The 20814-nt window shown below is 51.1% G+C and overlaps 1 protein-coding gene across 2 annotated transcripts in view; it reads right to left on the reverse strand.

Moving 5' to 3' along the window:
• Nucleotides 1–1331: 1331 nt before the first annotated feature.
• Nucleotides 1332–20814, reverse strand: part of Ebf4 (EBF family member 4) — a 44782-nt gene continuing 25299 nt past the window's right edge. For both annotated transcript variants that reach the window (XM_048348921.1, XM_048348920.1), the window contains 11 exons: nucleotides 10698–10779; nucleotides 9797–9914; nucleotides 9578–9711; nucleotides 9360–9486; nucleotides 7411–7499; nucleotides 7241–7306; nucleotides 6951–7128; nucleotides 6647–6835; nucleotides 3504–3701; nucleotides 2353–2428; nucleotides 1332–2107 (listed from right to left, as the gene is read on the reverse strand). In XM_048348921.1, coding sequence (XP_048204878.1) covers nucleotides 2358–2428; nucleotides 3504–3701; nucleotides 6647–6835; nucleotides 6951–7128; nucleotides 7241–7306; nucleotides 7411–7499; nucleotides 9360–9486; nucleotides 9578–9711; nucleotides 9797–9914; nucleotides 10698–10779 — 1252 coding nt within the window. In that variant the 3' untranslated portion in view covers nucleotides 1332–2107; nucleotides 2353–2357. The remainder of the gene's footprint in view (nucleotides 2108–2352; nucleotides 2429–3503; nucleotides 3702–6646; nucleotides 6836–6950; nucleotides 7129–7240; nucleotides 7307–7410; nucleotides 7500–9359; nucleotides 9487–9577; nucleotides 9712–9796; nucleotides 9915–10697; nucleotides 10780–20814) is intronic.

Raw genomic sequence — 20814 nt, forward strand, 5'->3', positions numbered from 1 at the left:
AGAAAGATGGGCTATGCTCTGTCTGGGCTCCCACCAGTATCTTTCCGACAACCTTCACCTTGATCTTGGCCAGACAGCGGAGGGACTGAGTCTTTAGTGGCTTGACTGTGTCCCAGGCAGAACTTTTGGGGCACAGCTCATCTCCTTGGTCCTCAGGCTTTCTAACTTGTTTCATGCCTGCCTTTCCCCACAACCCTTGGAGCCAAGAGGGAGCATGGACAGGGACATCTCTGGGATCAGTACATCTCTGGGGCCCTTTACAAAATCCAAGGTGAAGGGTTGGTTCCTGCCTTATTCCCCCAAGTCAAGCAAGACACCAGGTGCACACAAACCATTCGGCCAAAAGCCAGAAAAGTTCCATTTGGAGCAGAAGCCCATGACCAGTCAGAAGCTAGAGCTGGATTGGAGTGAAAAGGGCCTGGTGTAAGCCCTATAAATAGCAGGTAACAAAGGCAAGAATGTAAGTTCCTTTCCAGTCAGAAGGCAGACAGGTATGGGCATTAGATGGGCAAGCTCTTTAACAAGATAACAGCCTTCACTTAGGACACGACCTGAGAACAAGTCAAGGCTATCCTATTACTGCAGGCAACTGGAGACTTTGCTTACACTGCCCTGCCCAGCACAGACCTGGACCCCGAAGACCCCAACCCCAGTGACTCCTTGACACCTCCATGTCAGCAGGAAGTAGCCAGAATGACGACCATCGACTCCTATCCCACGTCTTCTTGCTCAGCCCAACTATTTATTTTTATCTATAGACCCTGCATGAAGGACTGGTCTCTTCCCATCTCGGCCCAATCTTTTCATGTATCTAAAGATGGAATATGAGGGGTTCACTCCTGCCTCATTCCCCCAAGTCAAGCAAGACACCAGGTGCACACAAACAGGCTTGACCACATGCCTGTCCAAAGGCAGAGTATTCCAACCTGGGCTTGGCCCCCGGGAGACCACAGCCCCTCACCCAGGGGGAGCATTCCATTCTGGGCCTGGCCAAGGACGTTGCCATGGGCCCTCAAGAGGCCATAGGCCATTTTTTACTTTCTGCTTCCTTGTTAAGCCTAAAAGCCCATCCCCAAATCCAGTCCCTGGCACAACCTCCAAACCTGTGGGAAGGTCTGTGCCCCCAGCTGGCAAAAAAAGAAAAAAAAAAAAGTCCTGGCCTGTTGCCAATCGAGTCTGGCCTATTCCTTTTCCATTCTCCTCCATTTTCCTAACACAAGGTGCAAGAATTCTGCCCAGGAGTACAGTTCAAAAGGTTCCCATGAAAACTCCAGAACCGCTGAGAAAATCAGACCAAGGAAGCAGGCAACAGAAGCCAGGGGGGCCACCTGAATCTGGTTTATTGTTCCAGTTTCTCCAAACTGAGCAGAGCGGTGGAAGAAGCCATGTGGGGGGCGGCCAGGCTGTTCAGTGTGGCCAGCCAGTCAATGTATGTGGGGAGTCACAGTTCATCCACTGGAGACTCAAAACCCGGGAGACCTGGAACCCCCTCTTCACATCCTCCATGCCAAAGCCCCCAGGGGAGGCAGGATGCAGCAAGCATGTGTGTGGTCTCAGAGGAGGTAGGGGCAGCACAGCCGTAGGGTCCGGAGGCTGTAAAAAGCTCCATGGGAGCCTGGGTGGGCCTCTTGAGGCTGCTGGGCCCCGGCCTGTTCACTGGAGAGAAGTTGGGATGCTGGGCCGGTTGAGATGGGTCAGATGCAAAAAGGACCTTTGTAGGTCACCTCTCCCTGAGCTGTGCTATTTCCCATGGTCCCCAACCTCTGCTTTCCTCACCGACATCCCTGATCTGTACAAAATCCATCTCTTCCAGAGGAACCGACCCAGTGAGTGAGGCCCAGCACCCCAGCACCTCCCCGGGATGCTCTCCTGCCAAGAGCATTAGCACAGTGTTGGGGTTTCCAACCAGCCCCAAGAAAGGGAGGTGAGAGAAACCCATGGGGCTGAGGAGGGCTTGAGCGCAGGGTGGGAAGGCCTTCCCTGTTCAGCTCAGGGACTGAGGTCTGCCTACAGTCCTCTATCTCTTTGTGCTGCTATCCAGGGCACGAGTGCAAATCCCAGAGGGACCTCCAGTCCAGGCTCAGTGGGGACAACACCTGCGGACCTGCTGGGAAGAAAGGGAGAGAGATGGTCCTGGAGGAAGACTGGCTATAAGGGACAGGAAGCCACTGCCCTCCTCCTCCCACTCAGCTTAAGCCCCTGGGGTGGGTTATGTGCCCTGGCTAGTTGTATAGTGGGCCCTGGAGAAGGAGACCCAGACCCAGCTCCCCATCCCTACTAAGGCCCTTGAGGCAAAAAAAAAAAAAAAATCCCAGGGGCAGCAGAAGAGGCAAGACCCCGCCAGATACCTACCGTCATTAGGAGTATGCCAGACCCTGGAGCCCCCGGGCTGGAGAGTGGAACTTGTCAGAGTCCTCAAAAGACTGGTCTGTGGTCATCAAGGAGAAAGGGGCCCTAAGCCCTGTGCAGCCTGGAGACCTTACTTGCCTGTCCCTCTCTGGACCAGAAACAGTAGGTAGAGCATATAGCACTTCCTATAGGCTGTCAGCCACCCCTAGCCTTGGTCTGGGTCCAACAGGGCAGATGGAAAAGTGAGGGGTACCCCTCAGGCTTCTCAGGAGATGCAGCCCACATCCTTTGCTTTTTTTTTTTTTATAGTCCTGGGGCTTGAACATAGGACCTAGGAGCTGTCACTGAGCTTCTTTTGCTCAAGGCTAGCACTCTACCACTTGAGTCACAGCACCACTTCCAGCTTTTCCTGGGTAGTTTATTGGAAATAAGAGTCTCATGGCCTTTCTTGCCTAGGTTGGCTTTGAACTGTGATCCTCAAATCTCAGCCTCCCTAGTAGCTGGGATGAAAGGTGTGAGCCACCAGCATCCAGCTCTGCTCACACTTTTGTTCTTTCCCTTCTGAGCCTTGGACACCAGACATCTCTTTCAGAAGGCCCAGGTCAAGATAAGGAAGCAGAGGACCCAGGACCAAATCAGTAAGGTCAGAGGCTAGCCTCAGAGCATTGGTGCATGTGAACAGCAGCAGCATCCGGTCTGCAGTAAATGTGCGAACTAAATGTATCCTTTCACCATTTCCCAAACCTGCCTAGTCCACAGGGCGCTTCCCAGTGCTGGAGAACTCAAACACCCTAGTGTGTGCTGCCCTCTGGTGGACATAGGAAGAAGGCATGCAGTCCATGTGAGTTCCTCCAGTTCCTAGATGGTTGAGTCTCTGCTCTGGGATGAGTTGGTTAGGCAGGGGTGAGCTACTGGAATGGTTCCTAGGCCTTCTCAATCTGGGATCTCAGTCTCTTTCCCCTTGGCCAGGTGGCCAGATGAGTGTCCAGAGAGAGCCTGGCACTTCTAGTTGTGAGGCTCAGGAAGTGGAGTCCCAAAGGGCCTCCCTAGACCCTTTGTATGGGGCACTGTTGAGATGTAGAGAGTGCTGCGCCCCCCCCCCCCCCGCAAGGGCACTTCTCCGGCCACTATGAGGCTGGGCGTGGATGGCTCACCTGTAAGCCCCTCTCCGTGGGCTCTGGGGCAGGCCTGAGGTGGGGAGCTGGGTGGGCGCAGCACAGGGGCAAAGGCGCTCCTCTGTTTGACGGCGGAGATCATGTTGACAGGCGAGAAGGAGAAGACGCTGGTGGTAGGGGCAGCAGCCGGGAGGGACATGGAGGAGGCAGCCGCCAGCGGGGGGCTAGAGGGCATGACTCCGGGTCGGGGCGGGGAGGGGCAGGCGCAGCAAGGAGGGTGGTAGGAGACACAACAGGGAGACAGCACCAGAGTGAGCAGCGAGGTTGGGGTTCTGCATGGGACAGTGGGCCCCTTATGGTGTGCTGACCACACTCCAGGCTCAGATTTCTCTGGGGGAGGTTCTGGGTCAGCCCTTGCCATCTCAAGGAGTTCTGTAGACTCTTTCTTAGGGCTGAAGATGAGAAGGTCAGACCAAGTGAAAACTAGACAGTAAGGGAAGCCCCATCTCAAGAGAAATGAGGAGACTGCAATTCCTGCTGAAAACCACTGGGATTCTGAGATGCAAAGATATGTTTAAGGGCTCTGGGTTGCCAAAGCTAGAGTGAAAATTCAGGGCCCTTATCAGAGCAGGGGTGAATAGCCAGGGATGAAGTTTAGATGTAAAACATGTTTCTGTTATAGAGCTTCTTTGCCAAGGATTGTGGCTCATACAATCACTTGTCCACAGATATGCTCTCTTCCCCAGTCTCCCCTGTAAAAGTCTGTCTCTCTGCTCCCTTTCCCAGGATACTTCCCAGCTTAATGCTGTCTCCTTCATCCCCATTCTAGACCATGAAGACTTGTATTGCTCACTTCTAGCTGGTTAATTCTAAAGAAAAAAAGCAAGGAAGCTATATCATGAAGGTTTGCTGTAATCCAGCTCTGTAGCCATTCCGGGCTTCAGCTTGCCTTGCTGAGAACAGCAAGAGAGCTCCCTGCATACAGGTTTTACCTGTACCACTCCAACTTTGATACAATGATGCCATCAACAGCTGTCCTCTTCCAAAAATGTCTTGAGCCCATGGCCACCATCTCCTTTAAGATAATGCGTACTAGTAGCTGGTGAGGTCGCAGAGCTCCACAGAGCACTTGAAACCAATACTAGAAAATGCACTAGATCTCCCAAAGGCAGAGGTGATCACAGCCATATGGGTAGTAATAGACATGATGGGTCATTCTAGGGATGCTGATGGTTACTGCAGAGGACTAAGTGGAGACTCAGGCAGATGGCCCCAGGCTTCTGGCTGGCTGGGATGGTTCTAGTGTTGTTTAGGAGTGCTCTGGGAAACTCAATGGAGACGATACCACACGCAGTTGTGCCACAGAGCATCCTGCACCGAGCAGTGGATGGGGACCTGGGTAATAAGTATTGGCCTAGACACTATCATGAGGTGGGACTGGCCTCCCCATGAGTCCAGGGGTGTCCTGGATAAGTCTAGGCTGGTGTCTGGACAGTGCTGGAATTCTCGTTCTTGCTGCATGGGGAGACCTTGGGTGATCCGGCTTCTATCCCTGGAGCAGCGCCTTCCTCCACTGTTGACTGCACTATATGTGTAGGAAGTCTGGGGGTGGGGTGAGGAGGAGGAATTCCAATCCCAGGGAAACCTAGGGAGAGGCTGGAAGGCTACTGTCCCAGAATCAAAGGGAAGTGAACCAGTGGAACTCAGCCAGAGCAAAGGGTGGGGCAGGAGAGCCATTGGGAGGGATACCAAGGGTTATAGCCTGTGTGGACTCTGGCTGATGGGTCTTTTGATGGATCTCCAGAAGGATATGCCAAGCTGAAAACCCTATCCAGAAAGAACAGCACCCAGGATACAGGCCCCTGGGAAAGAAAGCCAGGCAGGTCTGTTTTCAACAATGCAAAGAGAGGACAAGTGAGGGAGAAGTGTGTGACATGTAGACACAACCTGCTCCTTCTTACACAGCTCTCACTACTTTGGTTCCTGCAGACTCCCAGGCTTTGGGACAGTCTCTCCTGTGAGAGGCTTCTTGCCAGTAAGCAAGGGCAGAGCAATCTCTGAGCTCAGAGCTTTGTATACTGTAGGCACATAACTAATGCCCAATGAATTTCCATTGAAATTGCAAAGTACTGGAGGGCTTTGCAAAATGCAAAACTATCTCTGGATGTCACTCACCCATGACATCTAGATGCCATCTTTTTTTGTTTTGTGGGTTTTTGTTGTTGTTGTTGTTGTTGTTGTTTTTTTTTGTCAGTCATGGGGCTTGAACTCAGGGCCTGGGCGTTTGTCTTTAAGCTCTTTTGCTCAATGTTAGTGCGCTACCGCTTTGAGCTACAGCTTCATTTCTAGTTTTCTGGTGGTTAAAGAGCCTGGAGATAAAAAGCCTCATAGACTTTTCCTGCCCTGGCTGGCTTTGGACTGTGGTCCTCAGATCTCAGCCTCCTGAGTAGCTAAGGTTACAGGAGTGAGCCATCAGCACCCACTAGGTAGTTCTGATCTGCCCCACCCACAAGAAGCCAGAGGGAGGTTTCCACCTACAGCAGAGGCGGACCTTCTCAGCTATACATGCCTCCTGAATTCTGCCTGCCTCTTCATGCACTGCAGCACCTCCAGATCTGAGAACCGCCTGAGGCAGGGCATAGAAGTCATCCTCTTTTACTTTAGAAACTACTCGCGGAATGTCAGACCGCTCCTGATTGGGTCCCTCCAATTCCGAATAAGGGCCCAGCCACCCAGAGCCTGAGCCTGACTCCACTATTACAAGGAGACATACCCTCCACCGCCCAGCTGGCAACACCTCAGGAGCCCGGAGTTTCCCAAGGCGCCCGGGAGGGGGCGCTAGCGAACAACCGAAGGCGGCGCCGGGCTTGAGCCCGGTTCCCCCGCAATTAAAGCGGGCTTCAGGGGGCGCGCAGGCTGGAGGCGATGTGGTGAACGTGGAGTCAGCAACGAAAGCGAAAGGTGCTAGAAACAGCTCGGCCGTCAAGCCCAGGACTCCCTGAGGGCCGACGGCAGGGACAGGTCCCATGGCGCGGGGACGTCTGTGCTTCCCATTGCCAGACCGGGGGTGCGCCCTGATGAGGCGGGTACGGATGCCCCCCCCCACCCCGTCCCCAGGGGCTGGGTCCCGGTCTCCCTCCCGAGGCTTTGGCTCTCCCTCCCCGAAGGCGGGGGACACTCACTGGCGAAGGGCGAGGTGGCGGTGGAACCATTGAGGAAGCTAGGGGACCCGGGCACGCCCAGGCCGGCCACACCCGGCGTGCCATAACCGCCGATGCCAGCTCCAAGCCCACTGCCGTAGCTGCTCTGCTGCGAGCCGGGGCTGGGCGCGAACCCGCGGGGGGACGTGCTGCTGCAGCTGCGGGCGTAGCCTGCGAGACACCGGAGGTCAGAGGAGAGGCGCTGGGAGAGATGGGGTCCGTCCGGGCGCCCCGGGATTGCAAGGAGGCGGTGGGGGGGGGGCGGGGAGGGGGCGGTGAGACGCACCGGGCTCCGGCCCCGGCGTGGCGTCCCCGACGGCGATGGCCAGCGGGCTGCTGAAGGCGTTGATGCCCACCACGGCGGGGTGCGGGTGGCTGGGCGCCAGGGGTCCGAGCGGCGCGGGCGCGCGGGGGGCGCTGTACAGAGCCTCGGCCACGTCGGCCGCGCGCTTCAGGAGCAGCTCCTGCGGAGACGAGAGCAGGGCAGGGCGGGGACGGCCGCGGGCGCCGCGCCGGGCGGGAGGGCGGCCGTGGGCCGGGCGCGCGCGGGGAGGCGGGCGCCGGGCGGCCTCCTACCTGGTTACTGCTGGGCATTCCGTACAGGGCCTCCGCCAGGTCGGCCGCCCGCTTCAGCAGCACTTCCTGGGGGCGGGGAGGAGACGGACGGAGGGACGGCCCCGGGGGAGCCCCTCCTCGCCGGCGCCGCACGGGACCCCCGCATTCCCGATCCCATCCCGCTCGAATACCTTGGGCAGCCTCTCCGGGTCTCCGGGGTGTCTGGGGATGACTTTCTGTAGCCTCTGGAATCCGTAGTCAATGGTGGGCTCGTTCAGGGCTGGGCAGAGGGAGCGGGGGGGATGATGTTTGGAGGACGCCCACGCCCAGATCAGGATTCAGGACATAAAACAACAACAACAAACATGCAAGCTACTGGTCCAGAAAGTTCCCTGCAGGCCCCCCCGTGGGTCACCTAAGTCCTCTGCCCCCTTTCTCCCCCCCCCAAAAAAAACCCCACCCAGGCACAAAGATTAGCGAGGTTCAGAGAAGTTTTCCTCAGTTCCCTTGTTTATTCTTTCATTCAGCAAGTATTTACCCACTGGGCTCTGTGCCAGGCTCTTGGCATCAGAACACACGCATTGTATGATCCTACTAGAGTTCAGGGGAAGAAAGGAAACTGAGGCCAGGAGTGATGCACATCTGTAATTCCAGCACTTGAGAGGTAGAGGCAGGAAGATCCTGATTTCATAGGCTGGATTATAAAAGGACACCCTCTCTCTTACACTGCACTTACTCCCAAAGATTTTCAAGCTTCTATTTTCTAGGGGCAGGATTCTAAGGAGAATGTTTTCTATTTGCATTTGGTTACATCACATTATTGTTGTTGTTCTGTTTATAGGTGGGTGCTGGTCCCTCACTCTTGAAATCCTAGCTACTTAGGAGGCAGAGATCTGAGGATGGCAATTCAAAGCCAGCTCAGGCAAGAAAGACCATGAAACGCCAATTAACCAGCAAAAAGCTGGAAGTGGAGCTGTGGCTCAAGTGGTAGAGCGCTTGTCAGCATTACACAATAAAGCTATGGTACAGTACCTGTGCTTCGAGTTCAAGCCTCAGTATTGGCACACACAGACACATTGGTTCCATTTATTACGGCTCAGATGTACTACTGCCCACAGTATCTGACCATTAGAGGTTTGCATGCACACCATATACAAAGAACTGACCACATCTAAGTACTTACAGCAACCTAGGGCTGGAGGATGCAGCAGACTGGAAGGCCCCCCTCCCTTCCCCTCTCTGGTCTTGCTCCTCCTCTTCCTGAGCCAGCCCCTTTCTCTCCCCTTCTAACCTACCTATCTCACAGCTCTCCTTTCTCCTTTCCCAACTCCAGATGTAGTGAATTTCCTTTAGTCATCCTGCTAGCATAAAGCCCTCCCTTTCCAAGTTTTACAAGGGCCAGTCCTCCATGACTTCCTTTCTTTTCTGCCATCTACTATCCTGTGCACCCCTAAAGTTTCAGTTTTTGAGGGAGGATCAAGCTATGGATTGTGTGACTTCACCCACCTATCTAGACATGCCACTGTGCTCAACCTTCCTGGGATAGATCACATACAGCTCACTGAGGGTTCAGTAGTGCCCCACTAAGCTGTCTGTGAAAGTGGTGGTGTGACAGTGAGAAGCCAGGGGCTTGGGCTAGAGAAGGCTACCCTACATCTCTTCGTGTCTTTGCTCTGATGTCGTGCAAGAGTTTGTGTGTGTGTGCGCGTGCGTGCACACACGTGTGCATGTGTATGAGTGCAGAGGTAGGCCTGGGGGACCCAAGGCCCCTGAAAGATTTGGGGGCCAAAGGCTCATCGGGGGCATCCTTGAAATAAACATACCCTTGGTGTGATTCTAAACCTTGAAGGGGTAAGACACCCTAGTGAGAAGGAAGGCCTGAGGCAGACAGAGTGTTCCAGAAACATCTGAGAAGCCAGAGGCTAAGGGCAAGAAACAGAAGGCTAGGGAAAGAAGGATGGTGTCTGGAGTTGCCCAGGAGTACAGGCAGGCGTGTCTGTGGAAGGGTGTGGCCTCCGTTGGGGGCGTGGCTAAGTGTGGGGGCGTGGCTACACGGTAGACTGTTCCAAAAGTGTTTGGAGCAGTTCTGTGCACTTGCTTTCCTGACCTTGGGTTTTCCCTCTGTCACCGGATTCCTTACCTGTGTAGACAAAGCGGCCGGGCGCTCCCTTGCAAAATTGCTTGGACTTGTAGGAGAGGGTCACCTCCACTACCCCAGGGATGTGTCGCGGGGGTGTCTGCACCCGGATGGCGTGGGGCGTGATGAGCTGCGAGGGGAGAGGGGAGGCCTGCAGGTCCCGTCCCGTGGGAAGGGCCCAGCCCCGAGGCCCGGAGGGAGACTGGCGGGGGGTGGCCCACCTCGCTCCACACGAGCACGTTTCCGAACACGACCTGCAACCCGTCGAAGAAGTTGTCGCCGATGACAATCACAGTGGCGCCTCCCGTAGTCCAGCCCTCCCCGGGGCTGATGGCCTTGATGCTGGGGGTGGCAGCTGGGAGGCAGGAGAGGACCCAGGTCAGGGGACCGCGCCAAGGTGGGGACTGGGGGCTGGCCAGGGCTGGGCTGGAGGGCCTGACCTTCAGAGGGATCCAGGCGGCGCGCCCTGCGGCCATGCTTGGAGTTGTTATGCACAAACATGTTGTCAGACACAGCCAGCACGTGTCCATCCACGCTCACGGTCGTGGATACCACCACCTGTGCGGAAAGCCAAGGCCAGATTGGAAGGGGCCTGCGGGAGGGGACTGTGGTGGGGAAGGAGCAACTTGAGGCCGGTGTTAGGATGCTGGGATTTAGGGTCCCTGGGCGGGAGGCTTTAGCTCCTCAGCTCCTCGGCTCCTCAGGTTCAGAGCTGGTGAGATTAGAGCTAGCTGGATCAGGTCACTCCCCTAGATGAACTAGAAAAACTCAAAGCTATGAAAAAACAAACCACAACCAGAACAGAAACAACAACAAAAATACCTCTGGCTCCTTGAGCAAAGAGGGTTTCCTGTCCTTGCCCAGGCCCCCCAGGCCCAATCCATAGTGCATGTACACATGGAGAGCTCTGGAGCCCATCAGCAGGAGCCCCTCCCCTGCTCCGGGAAGGAAACTGGGGCTGCCTTCTCCCACTATTCCCCTGTGCTGGGAGGTGTGTGTGTGTGTGTGTGTGTGTGTGTGTGTGTGTGTGTGTGTGTGTGTGTGTGCGTGCAGGTTGGGGATGTGCTAGGGGCAGCTGTTCGGTGCTTCACACTATGCAAATTACCTGGGTCGTTAATCATGTAAAAATGTCACAATTAGCATCTTCTTAAGTGGGACTTTAATGAAGCCTCCCTTGGCAGCCAGCTTAAGTTGAGATGGAGCTGCCCCACCCCCAGCAGGCACCAGGCCCTGGATGGCACAGGGCTGGGCAGAGAGACCTGCCTTGGCAGAGCCACAACCTGCCCTCCCTCCCCATCAGGCAAGGATGGGTTTGCCAGTGGAGTTTCTCCCCAAACCCACCTGGAAGCGGCGCATGTCTCTGGGGTTCCCTGCGTTCTTCAGGCAGTTCTGGTTGCACTTGAGGAAGAATTTGAGGAAGAACCTGAAACAGTGAGGCTGGTGGGCTCAAGAGTCGGAGGGTTCTACAGTAAACCAATTATTAAATGGTCAAAGGAACTAAAAAGAGACTTCACAGGAGAAGAAATAAAAATGGCAAAGAAACATATGAGGAAATGTTCAACATCCCTGGCAGTAGAGGAAATGTTCAACATCCCTGGCACTAAAGGAAATGCAAATAAAAACAACCCTGAGATACCACCTCAGTCCAGTTAGAATGGCCTATACTCTGAACTCAGGCAACAACAAATACTGGAGGGGATGCAAAGAAAGATGAACCCTTCTTCACTGCTGGTGGGAGTGTAAACTAGTACAACCACTCTGGAGAACAGTATGGAGATTCCTCAAAAAGCTCAGCATAGACATACCCTATGACCCAGCCATACCACTCCTAGGTGTCTATCCTGAACAACAGGATCCAGGATAGCACAAAGACACCTGCACATCCCTGTTTATCGATCGCTTCACAATTCACAATAGCCAAAATATGGAAACAACTCAGATGCCCTACTACAGATAAATGGATCCAAACAATGTGGTACCTGTATACAATGGAATACTACATAGCAATTAGAAATTATAAAATAATGGCATTTGCAGGGAAATGGTCAGATCTTGAACACAATGTTGAGCGAGACAAGCCTAGAACACAGAGAACGAAGGCGCATGGTCTCCCTGATATGTGGATGTTAGGGGGAAGGGAGGGAGAACAGTAGAGATCATGTCTGTAAAATGACAAACTTCTTTTCAAATGGTATTTCCACATGTTTTGGCCAGTGACTTTACAGTATGTCTCTAAAACCAAACAATTACTAAATAAACATAAAAAGGTCTAGGATAGACCTATCAGAGGATCACAATAGCTCAACAGCTATATACATATGATTATATAAGATGAGGCTAAGCAAAATGAACTCCAAGAGATGGAAACAGGAGGATTTTATCATTGTCATTAGGTTTTATGTACTAGGTGAATTTCCTGTGGCGTACCCCCTGTGGTCACTGTATATGATTTTGGTACACTGGATATTGTACATATGCTTATCTGTACTAGGGAAGAGAAAGAAAAATGAGGGAGGATGTAACAAGACAAGAAATGTACTCACTACCTTATTTTGTAACTGTACCCCCTGTACATCACCTTGTCAATAAAATTTAATTAAAAGAAAAGAGTCTGAGGGTTCTAGAAACAGATGAAGATCAGTAGCTCCCTGCCAAGCCTCTTTCTGGCAGGGTGACTCCCCATCATTTGCTCATGTCTAGGTGCACACCTCATAATGATGATGCCTGATGCAGGCCAGCCTCTCCAGAAGAACTTTCTCACTCCATAGAATGTCTCCCATAGACACACTGGGGGCAGCCCACACAGTGTGTATATACAGTGTGTTTACCACACCCACTTAACATATACTCATCACAAAGAGGATGCCCATTACACACAGTAGATGGACCTTTCACTTGTAAATCGCCCAACATAATATATACCCATCACACATCTGATTAAACTCCGCCTACAACATGCATTTACCACACCTACCCAATGTAAATGTAACACCATGTAGACAAGCCCCAGTTGGTGCCCATTACACACAAAGCCTCTGTCACAAAGCATTCCTCTCTCCCAGGGGATGCACATTCCATCACCCACACGTGTACTCAGTATGAATGGTACCTCCTCTGTAGCCACTGCACGTGCCATCTACTCTTATAAGAAATACTTGTCACACAGTTGTATATGGTGCATTCTGTATCTATGGCTTAACCCATCACACAGATGTTACTCTAACCATCATGAGTCTATGCCCACCATGCACAGGTGTCCTACAGACTGTGTGCACAGGAAGAATATGGAGCATGGTATATACATTAGTATGCATTTTGTTATATATTGTTATCCAAAACACAGTTATTGCACACCCCATGTAGGAGAGTCCTCTTGCATACATTCTATACTCGTGTACATATTCACAACCTTGTCACACACAGCACATGCCCGCCACAGACACACTGAACAGATACCAATGACTGTTTTCTTTTTTCACATACCATCATTGGGGAAAAGCCTAGGATAGGTTGTGATGGAGCCACCTTATGTACAAACACACAAGCACTTGTGTGTTCCTGGTGGTTGTGCACTTAGTAAACTCAGATCACCGTCACTGTCTACCTTAGCCTTTATGGAACGCTGTGGGCATCTGGGTGAATATCCTTTACCATTGTAGAGGGCAAGGCCAAAGTCTGTGGCTGGTCCTGGCATGTGGCACAGACTCTGGGCCACTGTGTGGGCTCCCATGGTCAACTTTCTTATCTTACTTCCACCCATCTGGGGTGTGTGTGTGTGTGTGTGTGTGTGTGTGTGTGTGTGTGTGTGTGTGTGTGTGTACGCGCACGCATGATAGTCCTAGAGCTTGAACTCAGGGTCTGGGTACTGTTCTGTAGCGTTTGTGCTCAAGGTTAGCTCTCTATCACTTTAAGCCACAGCTCCACTTCCTGCTTTTTTTTGGTGCTTAACTGGAGATAAGAGTCTCATGGACTTTCCTGCTTAGGCTGGTTTCAAAACATGAACCTCAGATCTCAGGCTCCTGAGGAGCTAGGATTATAGGTGTGAGCCACTGGCACACACACACACACACATATATATATATATGTATATATATATGTCTCCATATTTATAGTAAACAGTGGACAAGTTCTAAAGCCAGGGGAAGAGCCTCAAGTACTATATACAATAGCTATGCCTGTGTTATTTGTACACCTGCACTTGAGCATCCATTTAATTTGCCAGAGTTACTTCCAAAGTCTGCAAACACAAACTTGCTGTTCAGAGGAAGCTTTGGTAAGCTTAGTCTCCCAAAGGGAGCTCCTCCAGTACTGGGAAAGATTGGGTACCAACTATGGAACAGAGTGTCCCCAGGGAAGCCTCTTATGAAGAGCTGGTGACAGCCACTTTCCTGGAGGCTCCATGGGACCCAGCCTCTGTCCACTGTAGACACTGTGCAGTGTCACCTCACAGACTTACCCCTCCCCATGGGCACTCTCTTGGAGGAGGCCCGTTTATTTCCTTTTCCACAGAGCTTTCACTTCAGCACATCTTTTTATCCACGGTGGCCACCCTCCAGAAAACACTTCCACCTACCCACCCACAGAGCCCTCTGGAGACAGAAAAGTTAGAGACTTGTGTGCACATAAAAGTCTGGGCACTGTTGCTCCTCCTTGTCCCCCCCTTTTTTGCCAGTCCTGGGGCTTGAACTCAAGGCCTCAGCATTGTCCCTGAGCTTCTTTTGCTCAAGGCTAGTGCTGTACCATTTGAGCCACAGTGCCACTTCTGGCTTTTTGGTAGTTAATTGGAGATAAGAATCTCATGGACTTTCCTACCCAGGTTGGCTTTGAACTGTGAGCCTTAGATCTCGGGCTCCTAAGTAGCTAGGATTACAGGCATCAGCCACCAGCACCCAGCTTGGCTGGCTATATTTTAAATGGAGTCTTGTGGCATTTTCTGCCCAGGATGGCCTTCAACTGCAGTCCTCCAGATCTCAACTCCCTGAGTAGGTTGGATTACAGGTGTGAGCCACTAGCACCTAACTCCTCATCATCTTTATGATTTTTGTGTGTGTGTCTGTGCATGTGTGTGTGTGTGTGTGTGTGTGTGTGTGTCAGTATTGGGGCTTGAACTCAGGGACTTGCACTCTTGGCTTGGCTTTTTTGCTCAAAGTAGGTGCTGAGCCAGTTTAACCAGACATGTACTTCTGATATTTTTGCTGGTGAACTGGAGATAAGAGTCTCTTGGATCTGCCTGCCCTGGCTGACTTAGAACTGGGATCCCCAAATCTCAGTCTCCTGAGTAGTTAGAATGATAGGTGTAAGCCACTGGCACCAATTAATTTGTTTTTCTGGTCCTGAAGCTTGAACTCAGGACCTAGAAACTGTTCTTAAGCTTCTTTTTGGCTCAAGGCTAGCGCTTTACCACTTGAGCCACAGCTTCACCAATAGCTTCTTTTGGGGTGGAGGGGTTGATTAACTGGTGAGAAGAGTGCCATGGACTTTCCTGCCAGGGTGGCTTTGAACCATGATCCTCAGATCTCAGCCTCCTGAGTAGGTAGGATGATGACATGAGCCACTGGCACCTGGCTTTTAAAAAAAGTTACAATAATAACAGCTTAGGTGAAATGAGAGAGCCTTCCTCATCAATGGAGTATTCCTTGCCAAAACAAATGTTGGGCTGAATATGACTCAAGGGCAAACACTAGATTTACACACAACCTCTCAGGGGGGCCAGCACCTCATCAGGAACACACTCTCAGCACACTGCTCTAAGCAGCAGATGGAAAGCGTGGAGGCAATGACTGAACTCGGGGCTTGCCACAGGCGAGCAGTTCTTCCGAAGCCAGTATGGGGGGAATCACACAGCAGGACTGGATGCCGGACTGGATCCCAGCATCCCCGAGCTGCTGTGAGGTTTGCCTGCTTAAGGACTTACAGCTGAGTAACTCTCTACCTGAAAATTACTCCCAATGGGAAGCACACCCCTTCTGGCGGCAGCCCACTGCTAATGACAGACAAATGTCACACAGCAGGACTGATTCCTGGGCCATTCAACACTCCCCATCACCCCTCATGGGACTGGCAAGCTAGACCTTCCACTTAAGCTCCCCCTCTGCCCTAGCAAGCCTCCCACACTCCTTTTATCCCAAGACCTGTCTTCCAATAACCCACTTTCACAAGAATCTCCATTGCAGGCCCTCCTTCTAGGAATCCCAGAGTCAGAAACCAGGTCACACAGCTAAAGCTTCTCACTGGCATTTTCCTCCCTGGCTCCCCGAGAGATACACTTAGGGCTGAAATTATGTTCCTGCTTCCAGAGAGAAAACTGTTAGGAACAGGAAGAGTTGGACTGGGAACTTCCATGAGTTTTTCCCTACAGAAATCACAGAAGTTATGGAGTGAAGGTCTAGATTCCAGTGCTGTCTAACAACACCAGAACCACCTCCACTAACCACATGCAGCTGTGACAGAGGACTTAATTTTGTGGTTATTGTTAGTTGGTTGTGGAGCTTGAACTCAGGGCTTAGGCACTGTCCCTGAGCTTTTTTTGCTCAAGGTCAGCTCTCTACCACTTGAGACACAGCTCTCTACTTCCCGTTTTTTGGTGGTTAATTGGAGATAAGAGTTTCATGGACTTTCCTGTCCAGGCTGGCTTTAAACCGTGATCCTCAGATCTCAGGCTCCTGAGGAGCTAGATTACAGGTGTGAGCCACTAGTACCCAGATAAGGACCTAACTTTTAAATCTTGTGTGTGTGTGTGTGTGCAAGCGCATGGGTGCATATGCATGTGCATATGCACACACATGCCAGTCCTGGGGCTTGAACTCAGGACCTGGGCATTAGTCCTTAACTTTTTCTGCTGTGGCTCTACCACTTAAGCCACACCTCCACTTCTAGTTTTTTTGCTATTTAATTAGTGATAAGAGTTAGTGGCTGGGGCTGGGGATATGGCCTAGTGGCAAGAGTGCTTGCCTCGTATACATCAAGCCCTGAGTTCAATTCCCCAGCACCATATACACAGAAAATGGCCAGAAGTGGCACTGTGGTTCAAGTGGCAGACTTGAGCAAAAAAAAAAAGAAAAAAAAAAAAAAAGAAGCCAGGGACAGTGCTCAGGCCCAGAGTCTAAGCCCCAGGACTGGCCAAAAAAAAAAAAAAAAAAAAAAAAAAGATTTAGTGGCTCATGCATATAAATCCTAGCTACTCAGGAGGCTGAGATCTGTGCATTATGGTTCAAAGCCAGCTGGGTCAGGAAAGGCCATGAGAGTCCTATCTCCAGTTAACCACCAGGAAAAAAAATAAAAAAAATAAAAAATGGAAGTGGCATTGTGGCTCAAAGTGGTAGAGCTCTAGAGCAAAAAAAAAAAAAAACCTCAGGGACAGCACTCAAGTCTTGTGTTCAAGCCCCACGACTGAAAAAAAAAAAAAGTCTCATACACTTTTCTGCCTGGGCTGGCTTTTGAACCCCAATTGTCAAATCTCAGCTTCTTAAGGAGCTAGGATCATAAATGTGAGCTTTGATGTTCATTGTTTAAATAATCACAAGTGGCTTATGGCCATGGTGTTGAGCAGTGCAGATGTACAAAGGGAACATAGTGAATAGATGGGTGAACTGGGGTAGGACGTTCATAACATCTGTTGCATCCTGTGAATGCCTTGGAAACGAAGGCAGATTAGGAGCAAAGGACAGAATAAAATTGTGTGTGTGTATATATTATATATGTATATATATACAATTATACATATATACAAATATATAATTTATATATAATAGATATACATATTATATCTATTATAATATACACACTATATATATGTATATATATACACACACACATAAATATATATATTCCAAGACCGAAGTTGGCACTGCTGCCTGTGATGGAGATGGAGAATTGGGGGCGCATGGCCTCTTCTAACTTTTACCTTAAATGACTAGCTTCTGAGTGTCAGAAGAAACAGAACAGCTCCCAGGGCTGAATGATCTCCAGTGTTTTCCTTGTTTGCTGTTCTCCACCCCCAGCTCAGGAACAGAATACAGATGTTGGACCATGCATTCCTTTACTCTTTCATACACCCATTTCGGAAGGCTGATTAAACTCCTTCCATGTGTCATACATGGGGGAACTCAGAAGTAAACAACAGCTTGTAGAACTTAGGTACCAAAAGGAAACCCCAAAGTAAGACACAGTGGTGTGAGGCCAAGCACTACTGGCACAAGCCTGTAATCCTAGCTACTCAGGAGGCTGAGAAGTAAGGCTTGTGGTTTGAAGCCAACATGAGCAGAAAAGTCTGTGAGACTCTGATCTCGAATTAACCAGAAAAAAATAAGCTAGAAGAGGAGGTGTGGCTCAAATGGCAGAGCATTAGCTTTGAGATGGAAAATAGTCAAGAGCTCAAAGCCCAGAGTTCAAGTCCCACCAGCACAATAAAAAAATTTTTTTAAAAAAAGGCAGAGTGATGGGTATGGCAGGATGGTTTGCCAAATGTCACCTTTGGCAGCCACTTGCTTTGCCTAGGAGAGGCAAAACATTGGATCTTGGGCATCAGCTCTTGGAGAACCTCAAGGGAAGAAGGAGGTAATGTGGTGATGATACAGATAGCACATTGCCCAGTGGTACCTGACAAGACAGGAGGGGTGGCTGCGGGCCAGGGCCTTGGGGTTGGCACTGAATCACATGGGCTGTAGGATCCACGGGCAATGGGACGGACATCTGCACCGGGTACTTCACTGACTGTCACTTGCAAGAGTTGTTTTGCTTCCAGGGAAAAGCAGGCAGCAAAAGGCCTCTCTGCCCAAGAAGGAAAGAGGAACCAGAGGTGGCTGCAGTAGTTCAGGCCCAAACAGAGGCAGCCTAAGCTGTTTCCAGGACTTGGTCTGTAGTAGCAGTCAACAGACTGTCCCTAGGGCTACAGCCACCTGCTTGGCCTGGACCTGGCCTTCCTACCAGGATCCCCAACTAGGGTAGAGGTGGCTGCAGTGCAGATGGGCTGGAGGACTATAAATAGCCAGGGGCGCATACATTAGCATGCCAATGCACCCGCACCCCATCCTCTATGCTAATGGCCCACCATGCGCCTGAACACCTTCTGTTCCCCTGCATGCATTTGCATGCACAATTAGCATAATCTTGTATAATTAATGAACAGCGTCAATTTTAGCTCCTAAGTAATTTGATTAACATGTTGATAGGGCACTTACCAGGCTCTCCAAACCTCAGGGCTGGGCATGGGGTCTGAGGAGAGGGGGAGAGGGGGTGGAGAGACTGCTCAAAGCCCCCTGACTACCCATGAAGAATGGTAGTTGACTCTACTTTTCCCAAACCAGGCCTGAGGCGAGGGGAGGCAAGGAGGAGAGGCTGCTAAGGGAGGCCTCTGAGCACTCCATGTGGAGCAGGAGGACCGGCTGGAGTGCAGTGACTGAGGGGGGCCTGAGGATGACACCCATTAGTGGCACACAAGCCTGCACACACATGTGATGTCCCTCTAACTGGGGCTGCTTCTGGGAATGCACAGTATTTGACTTCACAGGAAGAGTAAGAGGAAGGACATAGCAAGGGTGGAGGACGGACAGGCTGACGAAGTCACCCAGGAGGAAGGCAAGCTTGTGGGTGGTTTGGGGTGGTGAAGGAAAGAAGCAGTCTGTTCCTCAGTCTTCAGGGGGTGGTGAGTTGGGCTCTGAGGCCACAGGCCTTGGCACCTCCTATTAAGAATCGTGTGAGAAGCAGGGTGGGGCTGGCAAGGCCTGGCATGTTCTACACCAGGCCACCCAGAAGAAAGAGGACAGTGAGAAGGCCAAATGTTGCTTCATCTTATTCAAAGTACCAGACATCCTAGAGCCCCAGATTGAGGTCCATGCCTTTCTGTACATCTCTGACTATGGTTGGAATCAGGAAGCTCTTCCTTGGCTCTGACTGAATGTTCTTGCTGCTGTCTAGGCTCAGGTGCACTTAACTTCTAAGATAAGTACTGGAGAAAAGGTGGCAGTGGGTGGGTCAGAAATGAAATGATGTTGTGGCAGATTCTGCACTGGGAACGGCTTAGACTCATCACATTTGACTTCACAACTACTAAAGAGAAGCTATCACTCCAGTTGCAGACTGTTCATTCTCTCACCACTCCCTGCATCTATATGAAGGGTCTCGGGCTTCTCATGTCTGCAGCCCCTCTCCTCTTCCAGTTTCCCCTGGGAGCCATACCCACAGCTCCACTCCCCGCTTCAGCCACTCAGGCCCCCAGCTTGGCTTCAGCTGCCCAAAGATCTTCCCACAAGTCCTTCTGCCATAGGGGTCCCTTGTCCTTGGCTAGCACCTTGACTTATGACCCCAGGTTAGATGAGGAAATCTCCCGAATCCCCTCTGTTTCTTCTCCCTGAAGTGCTCTGGGCTCTGAAAAGGGACAGGCAGGGAAAGGAAGTGCAGGTCATTGGAGTGGCAAGAGGGAGTCCTTTGTCCCACTTCAGCAAGGATTGAGACCTCAAGGGGAATTGCCAAAATGGGTGTGGATGTGGAAGCTTCTAGTTGCAGCAATTGTGGGAGCAAAAGGGCCCTGCTGGGAGGGGCAGCACATGAACACTATTAGGCTTTTAGGTTGTGTTTGATCTAGGGACTGAGATCTAAGCGTGTTCCTAACAAGGCAGACCACAGCTTACTTCGGCAGGTGGCTACGATCTGACCTGTTTCAACAGTGTCACTGAACAACACCCACTGTGCAGCAGGCACAACCACACACCAGGGAGTGACTACAGACTACAACCCACAGCTACTGTCAACTCCTAGGAGCCAGAGGAAGGGAACTATGGGCCTCACTTGAACAGGAATCTTCCATCTCCACCCCAGTCCTAGGGTCATCCTGGCCAATCAAGCCAATATTTAAAGCCATAGAGCTGTTATGATGTCTGATAAGGCAGTCATACATGGTTCTTTAAGCTTAAATACAGTTAAAAATTTACTTTTGCAGTCGCAGTTGCTACATTTCAGGTTCCCAATTTCTATGCATGGTTGTTGGGTACCATATTGGACCATACAGAACATTTTCATCATTGTAGAAAGTCCTCTTTGATAGGTAGTGGGTTTTTTTTGTTTGTTTGTTTGTTTCTCTTTTTTTTGTGTGTATGTGTGCGCGTGCACGTGCATGCATGTGTGCACCAGTACTGGGACTTGAACTCAGGGCTTTGAGCTCCTGCTTAGCATTATTTACTGCTAGTTGGTGCTCTACCACTTGAACCATACCTCTACTTCCAGCTTTTGCTGATGGATGATAAGAGTCTCTCAGATTTTTTCTGACTGGGTTGGCTTCAAACTGTGTCCTTAGATCTCAACCACCTGAGTAGCAAAAATTATAGGTCTGAGCCACCTGCTCCAGCCTCCTGGCTCTGATAGTGTCTTAAGCCTTTACAGCATTCTTTACTTCCTCTTATCCAATTATGTAATATATATCATCTCAACTGACCTATTTCTGAGTTCACCAAAGTCCTCCCTG

This window comes from Perognathus longimembris, chromosome 6, assembly GCF_023159225.1.
Source record: "Perognathus longimembris pacificus isolate PPM17 chromosome 6, ASM2315922v1, whole genome shotgun sequence".
Taxonomy (NCBI): Eukaryota; Metazoa; Chordata; class Mammalia; order Rodentia; family Heteromyidae; genus Perognathus; species Perognathus longimembris.